Source organism: Acartia tonsa, chromosome 2 (genome assembly GCF_053477335.1).
Source record: "Acartia tonsa isolate MP-2025a chromosome 2, ASM5347733v1, whole genome shotgun sequence".
Lineage (NCBI taxonomy): Eukaryota > Metazoa > Arthropoda > Copepoda > Calanoida > Acartiidae > Acartia > Acartia tonsa.
Genome location: NC_137261.1, coordinates 56052916 through 56067840, shown reverse-complemented (window position 1 = coordinate 56067840; position 14925 = coordinate 56052916). Strand labels below are relative to the sequence as shown.

General features: G+C 32.0%; 1 protein-coding gene across 1 annotated transcript in view; it reads right to left on the bottom strand.

Annotated features, from left to right (window-relative positions):
* Window positions 1-348: 348 nt before the first annotated feature.
* Window positions 349-14925, bottom strand: part of LOC145312209 (uncharacterized) — a 29136-nt gene continuing 14559 nt past the window's right edge. The window contains exons 5-7 of the mRNA XM_080151423.1: window positions 7406-7523; window positions 7022-7092; window positions 349-785 (exon numbers count right to left, since the gene is read on the bottom strand). Coding sequence (XP_080007549.1) covers window positions 559-785; window positions 7022-7092; window positions 7406-7523 — 416 coding nt within the window. The 3' untranslated portion in view covers window positions 349-558. The remainder of the gene's footprint in view (window positions 786-7021; window positions 7093-7405; window positions 7524-14925) is intronic.

The window sequence follows — 14925 nt, the reverse complement described above, 5'->3', positions numbered from 1 at the left end:
CATGTATGGCATCTCATTGCATACAATTGCTAAGAAAATGGTTTTCATCTTATAACTTTTAATGTTAATATCCGCGGAAAGAATACAGTAACTTTACTAACTTCGAGGTTAGTTGGACCGTTTGGTATACTTTTGTTATATAATAGCTACTCTTTTAAAATGGCAGTCAAATGGGAAATTTCTTCTTGAGTATGAATTTATAATATAATATATTTTAACGGTTTCACTCATAGGTCCTTGCGAGCGCAGAACCTCCCCTTATTTTGAAATTAATTGAAAAGAATGAAGGCCTTTCTTGTATTTTTCCAAATTTTACATATATAAAAATATGACAGGGAGCTTCTGTGATCACAAGGTCCTTTGAGGGAAAGCACTATACGTGTTAGTTTATAAAAATGGAAGCTCTTTATAGTACCTGTAGAAAAATGACCAATGATAGGCCGAAACAAAAACTAAATTACCAATGGCAGGTCAGTATACATTTTAAATGACCAATGGTAGGCCAGTACCATGTCATCTTTTACAGGCACTATAAAAGCATTTAAAAAATTATTAATTTTACTTTGTAAGGAAGAAATAAGGGTTATATTGTGGTATTCTATGATACGTATGCAGAAAAGGGTTAAATAATGGAGCTAATAACAGGTTTCTGTGGGAGAATGTTTGTTGTGGATGGACAGGTACGGATGGTTGGACAGTTCTGGATGGATGGTAGGTTGTCTGGATGGCCTGTGTGTCCGCAGGCAGAGAGAATCTTCCTTTCTCTGTACTTGTTGCTGATGTACCTAAATATTTTAGCAGTTTTAAATAATGTACATATAACCAGTAAGGAGCACAGTATATTGCCTGGGGCCGGGGGATGCACGAATCGCACCCAAAATTTTTGACACCTTAACTAGACCCAAAGTTTTAGGAATATGTAAAACAGACAACAAGAGTGGTGTAATTTTATTATCAATTTTATAATCAACATACTAAAATTTAACTAGTCTAAATTGATTTTTTTTTCACAACTTGTGTGACCTTTTTAAATTGACACCCCTAACTTTTGGCTATTTTATCTGAGATTTAGACTCTTGTCAAGAGAAGTGTAGTAGGGGTGGAAAATTATTCTTTATGTTTTTACTTCTATTTTAGAGTCTCATTAAAAATTACAGTACATATGATATTATACAATACAAATAACCAATGATGGGACAATACGCTGACTAAACTTCTAATAGCAGGCAAGGATTCATTTTAATTAAACAATGATAGGCCAGTGTGACGTCATTTTTATAAAAGGCTTCATAATTTTTGTTGTGTTTTTCTTAACACCGGGCGATTTCTCTCTATCCAAGTACATTCTCGTAATTATTTGTTTATTATGATTAATCCACTATTTATCTGTAGATCCCACACTTAATTTGCACAAAAAGATTGAAAATGACTGCAATGATTAGCACTTATTTATCAATGTTTAGCAAATTATTGTCAATCATTGCCAGGAAGGAAGGGAGAGGGAGGAAGGGGATAGTAGACTGTAAAATATTCTCGTACTCAAATACTTAATCAGTCACTGGCTTAGAAAATACTAGCGGCAACACCCCCAAGAAGCATCTAGGGACCTGTGGGAGAGGGGAAGTCGTTTTTTAAATAAAAAAAATACTTTTTTTTTTGGGGGGGGGGAGGATATTTTCTCTAAAAATAGTCAAAAACATTCCCTCTATCTATAAAAAGCTTTAGTGTAAAGGAGAACTATATCGGTTCAGCAGTTAGCGAGATCCTTCGCTACAGACAAAAAAAACTTAGTACTTTATATTATAGGACTAGCGGCTGCGCCCCTAGCATCTTGGGGCTCTATACTCGAAGGGAAATGGAAGGGTATAAAAATAGCTTAAAGCTATACCCAGACTAATTTTTACAAATAAAATAGCATAAAACCATCCTAGGGCCTATAAAAAGCTTCAGTGTAAAGGAGAACTATATAGGTTCAGCAGTTAGCGAGATCCTTTGCTACAGACATAAAAGGGTGGGTACTTTTGTAAATTATAATTGGCTGGTTTAAGTTAGAAATATCCAAACTGTCCAACATATTTTAATCTAAAGAAGGAATAATTTTCAACTATCCTCACTTTATAGACAACTAGCGGCTACGCCCCTATAGGCCTCTAGGGTCACTTGGGGAGGGGGGAGTCAAATTTGATAACCCAATTTCTTATTTTAGATTTTAAAAGAAAAATTTTTAAAAAATATTTGGGGGGTGGAAAATTTTTTTTTTGGGGGGGGTATTTTTCATTTTTGGGGGGTTGGGGGTGTCCCACCCCCCAAGAAAATAGTTTTAAACCTTCCCGGGACCTATGAGAATCTACCCTGTTAAGCGGTTAGCGAGATCCTTCGGTACAGACACACAGACAGACAGACATCCTGTTACTTTAGTATAAGGATTATCTTATCCCTTAAGATCCCTGTTAATTGCATTTCTTAAAAATAATAAAGTTTGATTGATTTTAATTTGTTATTGATTTAATACTTTGCAATAACTTCATCATAATTGAAAATTTTCTGCAATTGAAATCTCATTGGAATATTTTCAATTCATGCACGCTTTTCCTCAACAGTTTAGCGGATTTAAAACCAACACGCATCAAGCGGTCAATGGATCCTATAAATATACACATTTGCTGAATCAAAACTGGTTTTACCTAAATTGTATCTGCTCCTTCTTCGTGTCTATAGTATTTCAAAGATTTTAATAAAAATATGTGATTATTTGACTTTAAAATAACCTTTAATCAAAAATCATCTTACAGTTTAAAGCTTGTAAATATAATTTTGTCATATTTGTTGAGGCTTTAAAACAATATTTTTATAGACATTTCAACACTGCATATTTAGGATGTATAACAGTGGTTATTTTATGCATTATTAGTGATATAAAAAGTCATATAAAAAGCACTAATCCTAATTGATTAGATACTTAGTTGTTCATTACACAAAAGTCTATCTTTTCTTTTCTAAACCATTTTAAATTTTATATGGATAAAATTTTGATATAATAAAACAGTAAGTAGGTTAATATATGACACGAAAGGTTCATTTAAAAACATTGCTTTAAAAGATATACTTGAATACACTTCATTTACCATTTTATTTACTTAATAGTTACTAGGTAAAGTAAATGTTTTTTAATTTTAATTGCATTAAAGTTGACAAAAATTTGATAATGATCATCTGATATGTTTTGTATGTAAACAGTATGTATTTTATCTGTAGCTTAAGATTCGATAGCTGATTTAGTTCTACACTCTAGGAAAGCTTCACGTACATAGGACCCAGGATGGGTTCAGGCTATTTGATTTTTAGATTTAAGTCTCTGGATGATTTTATGCCTTACCCCTTAGAAAACAGACCAACTAGATGCTAGGGGCACAATCGCTATTTTTTTATATAGAGATATATATAGTATATTTTAATTTAACATCAAATTAATGTCTGGTGTATTAAAGATTATTTAACAATTGAAAAAAAAAATTATTTAATTTTGTATCTTATTTAATACATGGCAAAACCTTTTTCAAAAGTGATCATAATCTACATAGGTCAAAGATTTTGGTCGTTGTGGATCTATAATTATAATTTAAAAAAAAAAAACTTTTTCTGATGCTTGATTTTAATAGTAAAGCTTTTCCTTATCAAGGGTTTGTCTGTCTGTCCCTAACGGATAGCTCTTATCATTAATTTAGGCCTTTTATAATTGTCCTATTGATTTCATACTTGGCATGGTTATTCCTTTAGTAGTAAGGTACGATTTAGAAAGCATAGCAATTCTACAAAAAGTTTTTAACTTTTTTGTAATAAATACCACAACAAGGTACAACGTTATAAACGAGGCACATCTATAATAAAGTCTAAAAATGTAGGAATGTCCTTAAACAGTATGTTGTATTTTGCAACAAATTTACTGAATAGTAAAACTATTTAATGTATAATGAACTATTCAGTTTTTAACTAATTAGACTATACTTATTAATAACTTTTCTTTGATATAATCAATTAAATGCCTAATTTCTTCAACAATCTATTGTTTATGTGTTTGATAACTTATACTATTGTGTCTTTCATACAAAATTCGAGTGTTAAATTGCTTATTGTTTCTATTTAAACAAGGATGAAAACATCCATAAAACCAAGCTATGAAACTGTAGGACAAACGAACATTATTAATTGTAAAGTTTCAGAACTGAATAATCAGAATATATATTTATTAAAGTCTAAACAAAATTATGAGTAAATTTTTTAAAAACTGTTTAAATACAAGTTAATGTTTAAGGACATAATTACATTTTTAGGAATTGATAAAGAGATGCATTACTTATAACATTGTACTTTGTTGTCCTAGGAATCAGTATCCCAAAATTCAGTTCAATCGGATAATTTTATCACATAAAAATATGTTGTTTTAAAATTTTAAAAATCAACAGTTTAAATTGGGCGTTCGGAAATTCTGGTAACGATTTTAGAGTAGCTACACTTTCTAAGTAGTACCTAAATACTACAGGAATAACCTTGCAAAGTTTGAAATCGATAGGAAAATTCTAAATTAACGGAAAAAAGCTAACCTTTCCACTAAAAAAGCTAGCATTTCCATCTTCAAATCTAACTTTTACTGACGGACGTACGGACGGAACGACCATAATTATAGAAAAGCTTCGCTTGTAATAACAGTAATATGTTGTAAATAATTCTGTCAGTATTTTTAAAAGCGAAGCTTTTCTATAATTAGGGTCGGTCCGTCCGTACGTCCTTCACAAACGGATAGCTTTTTTCGTTTATTTAGGCATGTTAGAGATGTCATATCGATTTCAAACTTGCATGGTGATTCCTTTAGTAATTAGGTACGATTTAGAAAGCATAGCAACTCTATAATCATTACAAGAATGTCCGTACATCCATTTTAAACATATTGATTTTTTTACTTTTTTATCAACAAATTTTTGTGTGATCTAATCATCTGATTTTTCTGATTTTTGGTAGGCTGATTCCTGGGACAACAAAGTATAATGTTATAAACTAAGCAACTTTATAATCAAGTCATAGAAATGTAAGTATGTCCATAAATATTATCCTGAATCAAGCAGTTTTCAACAAATTTACTTACAATTTTGCTTCGACTCTTATACATTTATATTCTGATTATTCAGTTCTGACACTATATAAGTGTTAATGTCCGTTTGTCCTACCGTTTCAGTGCTTCGCTTTTATGGATGTTGTCAAAATTGTTTAGTTAAATAATATGTTGATTTTTCATTACTGTTTTTACTTTCTAAGTTTAAGATTTCAAGGTAATTTGAAGAAAAAAAGCATTAATTAAAATCAGAAGGTACCGTCGTCGACAATTTCATGAGTTAAAATTAATCTACAAAAAAAAGTTTTTAAAACAACTACTGCTTTCATGTGTTAAAGGTAATATACATTTACATCAAAGGCTATTTTAAAGTCAAATTATCACACATTTTTAGTCAAATTCTTAAAAATTCTATAATCCGGAAGAAGGAGCAGATACAATTTAGCTAAAGCCAGTTTTGATTTTGCAAATATGTCTATTTATAGGATCCATTGACCGCTTGTTGCGTGTTGGTCTTAAATCCGCTAAACTGTTGAGGAAAAGTGTGCATGGTTATGTAGAACTTTCGGGGAGGGAGGAGATATTAGGCTGTTTATTACACTAGTCCCCAAAGTTTTGTAATAAAGTTTTCTTATTCATTGTTTAACAACAATGGCGAATTTTATTGAATTGTTATTGGTTGGTTCATTAAGTTGATTGTCCAAACGTTTCAACTACTATTTGTATTCTACAAAAAGGGTAATTTATTATCATTGGTAATGTACATCAATTTATCGGCCATTGTCTTATAACTTTAGATCTCTGGGAACTTTAGACTCTTACCAATGAACGACGAATTGGTGTACATCCCCAATGATTTTTTTTTAATTTGCCCTCATTAGATTAAAATTATTTGTTAAAAAGTTTAGACGCTGCAAGTTTTTAAAGTTCACAAAGTTCCATTCCTCTCTACTAAAAGCTAAAGGTTTGTACATCCTATTATATAAAGTAGTAAGCGTTTTTTGTCTGTCCCGAAGGATCTCGCTAACCGCTGAACCGATATTGTTCTCCTTTACAGTGAAGCTCCTTATAGGTTCTGGGAAGGTTTAAACTATTTTTTGGGAGGGTGTCTTCACCCCCCTACCCCCAAAAATATTTGTTTTCTCTTTTGAAACTCAAATTTAAAATGGGATGAGGTCGACTTTTCCCCCTCCTACCTAAAGTGCCCCTAGAGGCTTCTAGGGGGCGTAGCTGCTAGTAAGCAATAAAATATAAGATTTGATTTTTAAAAATATTCTTTATTTAAACTCTATAACCACTTTGTTCGTCAGCAGGGGCTGTTATTCAACCAATTATTCCATTTGAAATTACCGAAAATTAAATCGAAATTTAAATATTTTGTTGGAGTAAAGTTGGAATAAAGCTTGTTTTTTTTTTGGTGTAACTGCAAGGGAAGTGGGTTAGAAGGGGAGAAAAAAAGTAGAGGGGATGAGGGGATAATTGTTTGTCAGAATCACATTCCTTTTTCCCTGGTTCGTCAGTCCCCTCATAAAAGTGATATTAAATAATATGTAGACCTCTGAAATTCCTCTGACCAATTGTCGTCTTACTTTCTCCGTCAGACGCCCGTCAACAGTATCATGTAAACAAGACAGTCACCAACCATCAAGAAGTGCCCGTTGAGCTTTTATACAACCCCCCCCCCCTTATAAATTAAAAAATAATTTCCATATGCATAACCCTGTAGAACCTATACCTGTAGTAAATTAACCATGCGGGCTACCCAGTACCAAATGTAACCTAAACTAACGAAAAACTAACAACCTTTTATTTTAATGTTATTACAAGAAATATGGGAAGGGGGGTTTAAGTTATCAACAAGGTACTCAAAGTGCCAGAGAATTTAAAAACAGATATTTTGGAAGAATGTCTCACCTTGATAATACAGAACTTGGTTGAAGAAAGTATCCAGGTCGGAAACTGATAGGTCCACAGCAAGAGAGGATCTGAAATTAAGAATGATAGATCATATACAGAAATAAAAAAAACCAGGTAGACCTAAAACAGCCTTCAATCACTGAAAGAAAAGAAAATCTCATCTTTCCGCGAGGCCTCAAATCGTACCCAATCCAAGGAATACTGGAGAACCATTGTGTCTGGCCTATGTTCCAAATATTAGCCTATACTTCCAAGAACTAGAACTCAAAGCAATTATAACAATATGCATTTTATTTTTCTACTTTTATCACAAGCCACGCAAATTGTTATTTGAAAAAAAAGGATACATTTTTTTGCACAATAATGAATGCAAATGTATACCTGGAGAGATATCCTGGATCATCACACACAACCTTCTCTTGTCTCTGACACAAGTTGGTCACCCTGTCAAACAAGTAACGGGGTGGACAACGAAAAATTCGCTCTGCGTTTAAAACACCTAGAAAAAGAATTATTGTTAACAATATTTTGGTTATCCCTACCTACACTAAAGTGTCTTACGAAAAAAAGTATAAACACGTTCAAATTATGGGTTATCAATCAATCAAAAGACCATGTGTATAAAACTTTGGTTACCAGTATAATCATAGACCAATATCCTCTTCAGATTTCCGCGGGTATTTCAAATGAAAGTCATAAGATTAAAACCAGTTTTATTAGACCCGGGTGGCCGAAGTCCCGGACTATATTCAATATTAGTGAAAAAATTGTTTGTAATACGATGCTATACAATTTTCAGTTTGGCTGAGAACCGGATCTAATCCAGTGGATATCAATCGGTTTGGAAGCCATACTGGAAATGTTATTAATAAATCACCTTTTTTAATAAGTGTTATGCTTGATTAGCTATAGATAATATACAAGATTTATTATGCTAAAAGTTTCATAATTTTTTTTATTCTATTTAGAACAATTAGAACGGATTTTCAATTCTAGTAATATTATTATTTTCAGAGAGAGATAGAGGGGACAATAGGCTGTTTATTAAACTAGTCCCCAAAGTTTTATAAAATCAATTTCTTCTTCGTTAGATCAACAACTTTTGGAGCTTCAGTTAATTTGATTATTTAGTTCGTTGAGTTGAGTGTTAATACGTTTCAACCACTAATTTTAATCTACAGAAGGGATAAATTTGTGTATTTTAATTGCGGGTATACATCAGTTTATCGGCCATAGTCTTACCCCTTTAGATCCCTTGTTATTTTGTTGTAGCATAGTTAAACTTTAATTAAAAATGTCCGAAAAAAGTAAATACATCTGCAGCCGAGCCACCTCTTTCCAAATTGTTTCATTAATTTGCGGCCAAGCGGCCCTTAAAAAACGACACTAGACTTTCATTGTAATCTTCATTATTTGGTTAGAAAAAAAGCGGACGAAAATAAACAAGGATGACACAAAAACATGGTTGGACAAACGGTAAAAGTGAGCCAATATTCACTGACCATAAAAAAAGTAGGGGGAGAAAGTCAATAAAAAATCAGCCACGTGACGTTATAAAAATGAGGGATTAGCCAATGAGAGGCCAGTATACACTGACCAATTGACCAATGGTAAAATTTATAGTGGCCTTTCATTGCCAAATTTTTTTACGTCATAATCAGAGTCAGACACTTTAAGTAGGTTCGAATATTATCCATCTCTTTTTTAGGGGTCTTCTTTTCCACTTCTCCCCTTATCTCCCTCATTTTTATGACGTCAAGAGGCTGATTTTTGAGTGACTTTCTCCCCCAACGTATCTTGTAGCATAAAGACAAAGTAAGCTATCCCCTGGCGTTACGGAGGGACTGAAGGGCAGACAGATAGAATGAACTATAAAGTAGTTTTGCTATTAAAAAGCAGATGCACAGTTAAAAAAAATACACAATTCATTGTCAATTAATTTTAGAAAATAAAGAAAATTTTGTGATAAAATTGTAAAATTATCCATAATTACCAGGATCAGGGGGGGATCATTGGACTGTAAATTATACTGCTACCCAAAATTTTAAGTATCCTCATGCCTAAAAACTTTGGATACTTTTTAAAAATCTTGAACTGTTTTTAGTTAATAATGTCCAAACCTTTCAGCCACTAATATTAATTCACAAAAAGGGTAATTTTTGGTTGCCATCATTTGGTTAATGTGCAACAAGTTTTCGTCTATTGTCTTATCCCTTAAGATCCCTGATAATTACAGATCTTTACACAAGGAAATTCTAGTTTTCGAATAATTTGATGGGAAAACCCCGGCAACAATGGTTTTGGTGCTTTACCACAAATTGTCTATCAAGCACTGAACTACCCCCCCCCCCCCCAATTATCTTTTTTATATTTAACGGTGTGGGGCTATCCAGTAGCCAATATAACCTAACCTAAAGTAATAAACAAAAAAACAGAACTATTCCCAACCCCCTCATATTAAATTTATTTTTAAAAAAGAAGAGGAGTATTCGTGCTCAACAAGGAACTTTAGGGGAAAGTGCCATGATTTTTAACATTATTCAACTTTTCACAATTTTTTCTTACCAAAACTATTTTAGGAAAGCAATTAGCTTCAGTCAAAAACTTAAAATCTTAAATTCTATGAAACAAAAGTTTTTGATATTTTTGTTGCAAAATTTTTACACTAATTAAACCAAATACATAATATTAAACCAAATACATAATATTAATTACAAGTGGCTCCAGCCCCAGTATCTAGGAGCTCTGCATTCCGCGAGATAGGGAGATGGTAAAAATATAGCATAAAACAATTCCAAAATTTAAATTAAAATATTAAATACCTTTCTATGTTAAGCTTTCCTAATATGTAAAAAACAAAAACAATCGTTTTAGTGGTTAGTGAGATTCTAATGGACAAAAAAACTTTTTTCTAAATTTCTTGAAAATGTAAAAATCATATTTTCGCAAAAAGCAACGCTTAAGCAAATGACGTACTTTGATTTATTATACTTTTTGCTACAAAAAGTGTCAAAACTATCGGCTTCCCTCCTAGCCGCCAATATGGCTTTGAAACCGATTAATAACCGCTGGATTAAAAATACTAAAATCATAAATTAAGACCAGCTTTGTTAGACCGGGCCTTTGGCCATTGGGTCTAACAAAACAGGTTTTGATCTTAAATTTTTCCTAATGTTCTCGGAAGCTGTTTAAAATACATTTTTACTCCAGCAGTTTTAGAGATATTTGCTGCAAACAAAACCAAAATACTTTATATAACAGACTGCGGCTTTGTCTCTAGCTTAAAGGGACTTTTTAACCATTGAAAAAGGGGAGAAAAGGATGATAAACTAATTCAAAGGTTGGAAACTGCTAGTTAAAGTTTGTACTAACTAATCAAGATGTAATAAAAGTACCCAAAGTTTTTAATTCAATAAAAAAATTACATGCTTAAAAAGCTTTGAGTTCCAGAATAATTTACAATTTAATGTATCTTTTCTCTCAGCTTTTAAATAATGTATTGTTATTCATAATATTACTTATCCTTTAGTCCGTGAAAGTATGTGCAAACCATTAAATCAGTTTTTGCGCTAATGTTTACAGGGATCTAAAGGGATAAGACAATGACTGATAAATTGATGTACATCCCCAATGAACTTTCACAAACTTACTCCTGGTGTGGATTACAATTGGGGGTTAAAGCGGCTGGAATCAACCAATTAAAATTCATTAAAAGTCCCCAAAATTGTTCAGCTACCGAATAAGAAAACGTTATGGGACTATTGTAGAAACAGTCTCCCTCCTCCCTCCTTGGTTTTTGCGCTAATATTTACCACCACTAAAGCCGTCAATACCCGGACAATAGACTTAGTAGATCTAGATACCTAATAAGTAAATTGGACCATTAAACACGCAGTGTCCAAAATATAGGTTAGAACGTGTACAAAGGGGGAGGTAGGTTGTGCTAAAATTCCGTAAAGATGTGAGTTTTAAGGCTTAGAAACAGTAGTAGAACGATAAAATTTACTAAATATAAAAATATAAAATTTTTGTTTATGGTTCTATTCAATAAGGAATACTCATATTTAGTGAATATTATCGTTCTACTGCTGTATTTAAGCTTTAAAACTCACACCTCTACGGAATTTTAGCACAACCTACCTCCCCATTTAATTACAAAAATTATTTTACTATTTCATTCATGTATGCTAAGTCAGCTACAAATAATTAAATTTCTTAGGTTGTAGGAATTCCTTTTAAGTTAGACAGATCATTGTAACTGACAACCCATCTATGGTAATATATCTATTGTCCGGACGTTTTTTTGCGCTGTTTTGAACAATTTTCAGGATGATTATGGTTTGCTTAACTAGATGTGTTGGTTCAATAGGCTATAATTTTAAATTAACTTTTTTTCTGAACTCAAAGAGAAAAACTATTTTTTATTTGAAATACATCTTTATACGTATTTTTACCAAAATCAAAATTGTAGAATATGCGTGGGTATTATGACATGTTAAAAATTGTCGTCAATTTTGGTTTCTAAAATGGACATTGGTCAGTTCGTTCATTCAAAAGGAGGGAGGGATTTTGGTTAAAAGGTGTGGAAGGGTGGGATCGTAATTTTAGCCAGCTACAAGTTTCTATTTATAGAGTACATGATAATCTGGTGCAAGATCCAAGTAATAATAAATCCATTGCTTAAACATTATGCTTTATCCTCTTAAATAGAGAAGCTAAATAATAAGTTATTTTGTCCGTCCGTCCGTAAGTTAAACTTGAATTATTATGTACTAACATTTAGGTGCTCTGTATTCGGAGAAACCGATGGGGGGGGGATATCCTAAAACCCTCCCAAGACTTAAATCTAAAAATAAAATAGCCTAAAACCATCATGTGACCTATGTGAGGCTTCCTTTATATGTAGAACCCAATTGGTTTATCGAATTCTTAAGTTAACAGACAAAAAAACCTAACAACTTTATATAATAGGATATTATTTTTGTTTCTTTTTTTTTATCTTCACACTTAAAAAATAAAAGAAAATTCTAATCTTATTTCTTATCATTCTTTTTATCAATTTTAATTATAATTGTTGTTACAGCACGAGTTCAAAATATTATCAACAACTCCTCATATAAAGCAAGTCACTGCATTAATACAATAAAGTGACAGGGATCTATAGGGATAAGACTATGGCCGTTAAATTAATGTAAATCCCCAATGATGATACACAAAAGTACCTCTTCTGTGGATAAAAATTAGAGGTTGAAACGTTTGTACACTCAACTTAAGGAATCAACTAGTCAAAATTCACTAAGTTGTTAAGCCAAAAAGTAAGAAAACGTTATGTTAAAACTTTGGGGACTAGTGTAATAAACAGCCCAAAGTCCCCCCTCTCTCTCTCTGAAGTGAAGTATTTATTATGACTATTTTCACTGCGTTTTTTGTTGATTTTGTCTGAAAACAACATACTCTTTAGCACCTTTTAATTCAAGGATTGGTGGATAGGGCAATGGCAAAAAAAGAAGTTTTTATAACTTTTTATATATGATACCCAAGGATTTATAACCAAGCTTCCTCATGGCTTAAAACTTTGGGTACTATTTTTTTTGCTTGATTGCTGGATATAAAATTTTCAGACTATAATTTTAATCATAGAATAAGGAGGAATAGAAGTGAAAACCCTAAATATTTCTGGGAAATTTGAAGGAATCTTTGACTTGCGCAGTAAAGACAATAATGCTAAAGTAAAAATCACAATGACTAGTTGTACAAAATTAGAAAAATTTAATTTGTATCAAAATCTAATATATACTGTTAAAACTTTTATTGATCTTCATGATTTAAAATTTTGTTTTGCAGTATCTGAATCTGATACACACCTCTCATTGAAGTGAAGACAGTATTGGCTGCTTGGTCGTTTTTGACTAAGATAAAATGTCACTGAACATTATGTTGTTTTAATTTTGGTAAGTACAATTGACCACATTTGTAATTTTCAAGGGTCAGTTTAGTGGGTACAGCCTCTTCCTCCCCCCTCCGCCCCTACCACAAGTTAATGTATGGATGTAGTTGCTAGTATGTATAATCAGCTGTTTAAAAACATACATAAGAGCGCAACCTAGTTTTATAATATAAATACTGAGACCAATATTTTTGGTCAATTTTCTTACTTAATTAAATTTTTTAGGGCTTAAAATGCACATCAAATTCATTTTTAATCCATTGTGAATAGGGAAGAGAACGCTGGAAGCTTGGCTACAAGGCTTTTAGTAAATTATTGCAAAAGGAATTTATTTTGAATATTTTTTCTGAATAATTACTGAAATCATGTTATTTACTAATAGCCTTATAGCCGTTTTCGTCTTTCAAATGTTCCAATTTTAATTCAGGCTAGCCAGGCAGAATCTTCTACCTGGATTCTATTCTATACTTTATCTTCTTTGATTTTAATCTACAAAGGGGGATTATTTTGTTTATCATAATTGGGGGGTAATATAAATTTTGTCCATTGTCTCATCCCCTAGGATCCCTTATCTATAGAAGGTGGTTATAAATGGGTGTTTATTTTTCTTAAATTATCTAAAGCTAGAAAGATCTATAAGTTTGCTTTAAAATTTTACAAATATTTAAAAAAAAAATTAAATCACCTCTTGAGGTTATAAAGCCCCTAGAGACTAGGGGCGAAGCCGCTAGTCAAATTATATAAAGTACCACTTCACAAAATTCGGCAATGATTTTTGAAAATCTTTTTCCCAGATAATTATCACCTTCTATCAAATTATGTGCAATAGAATTTCAAATGCATTTATTTTCGTTATAAAAGTTATGCTGTTTATAGTTTATGTTTTTTAAAGCGAAGCTTTTCTATAATAAGGACGGTCCCTCTGTCCGCTAGTACCAGTTAAGTAGGATTTAAAAAGCGTAGCAACTCTATAATCGTTACCAGAATGTCCATACGTTCATTTTAAACATGTTGCTTTTTAACCTTTTTAAGAGCAAACTTTTATGTGATATAATTATTCGATTGATCTGATTTTTGGCATACTGATCATAGAACAAGAAAGTACAATTTATAGGAGGGCATCTCTATAATCAAAACTGAAACACTACAAAGAATTTAAAATCAATTATATAAAGAATTTTTAACTTTTCAAGTATTTGTAGAAAGGACTGTTTTGTCAATGGATGAATAATATACGTGGATATTATGACAGGGGGAAAATTGTCGCCAATTTAGGTTGCTAACATAGACATAATTTATTGGTCAATTTGATCATTCAGAAGGAGGGGAAGGGTAAACGGAGTGGAAGTGGGGGATCGTTTTTTAGTTTCACTTTATTAGAGTACATGATAATCTGGCGTAAGATCCAAGTAATGATAAATCCACTGTTTTGTCGCTTTTTCCCGGCCACTTCAGATTACTGTTGTACTGTAAATCATTTCAGCAAATATAACAAGAGAATCAGAGGGGGCTTTGTAAACTATATGCATGACGTATGTTACACAATTTCATAAATTCCTATTATTTAAAGTAGTAAGGTTTTTGTCTTTATGTTGAAATCTCGTCAACCACTGAACCGATTGAATTTTCTGTTTTAGGAAAGCGTTACATAGGCCCAAGGATTGAGTTAGGCTTTTTTTTATCTACAAATGTTTGTTTTTGTTTGTAATTTTTTTTCTTCCCTCTATTTCCCTCCAAATACAGAGCCACTAGTTGCTAGGGGTTCAAGAATCTAGTATCATTGAAATCAGACTGAATTTATTGAAACCTTTCATTCCAATCTTATTGATAATATCAAAATATTTACTTTACATTAATCACCCCCCCCCCCCCACCAATCATCCTCTAAATTAATTCCTATTACCCTCCCCTACCCCAAATCTAAATTGCTTGCAATTTAAAAAAAATGCTTCAG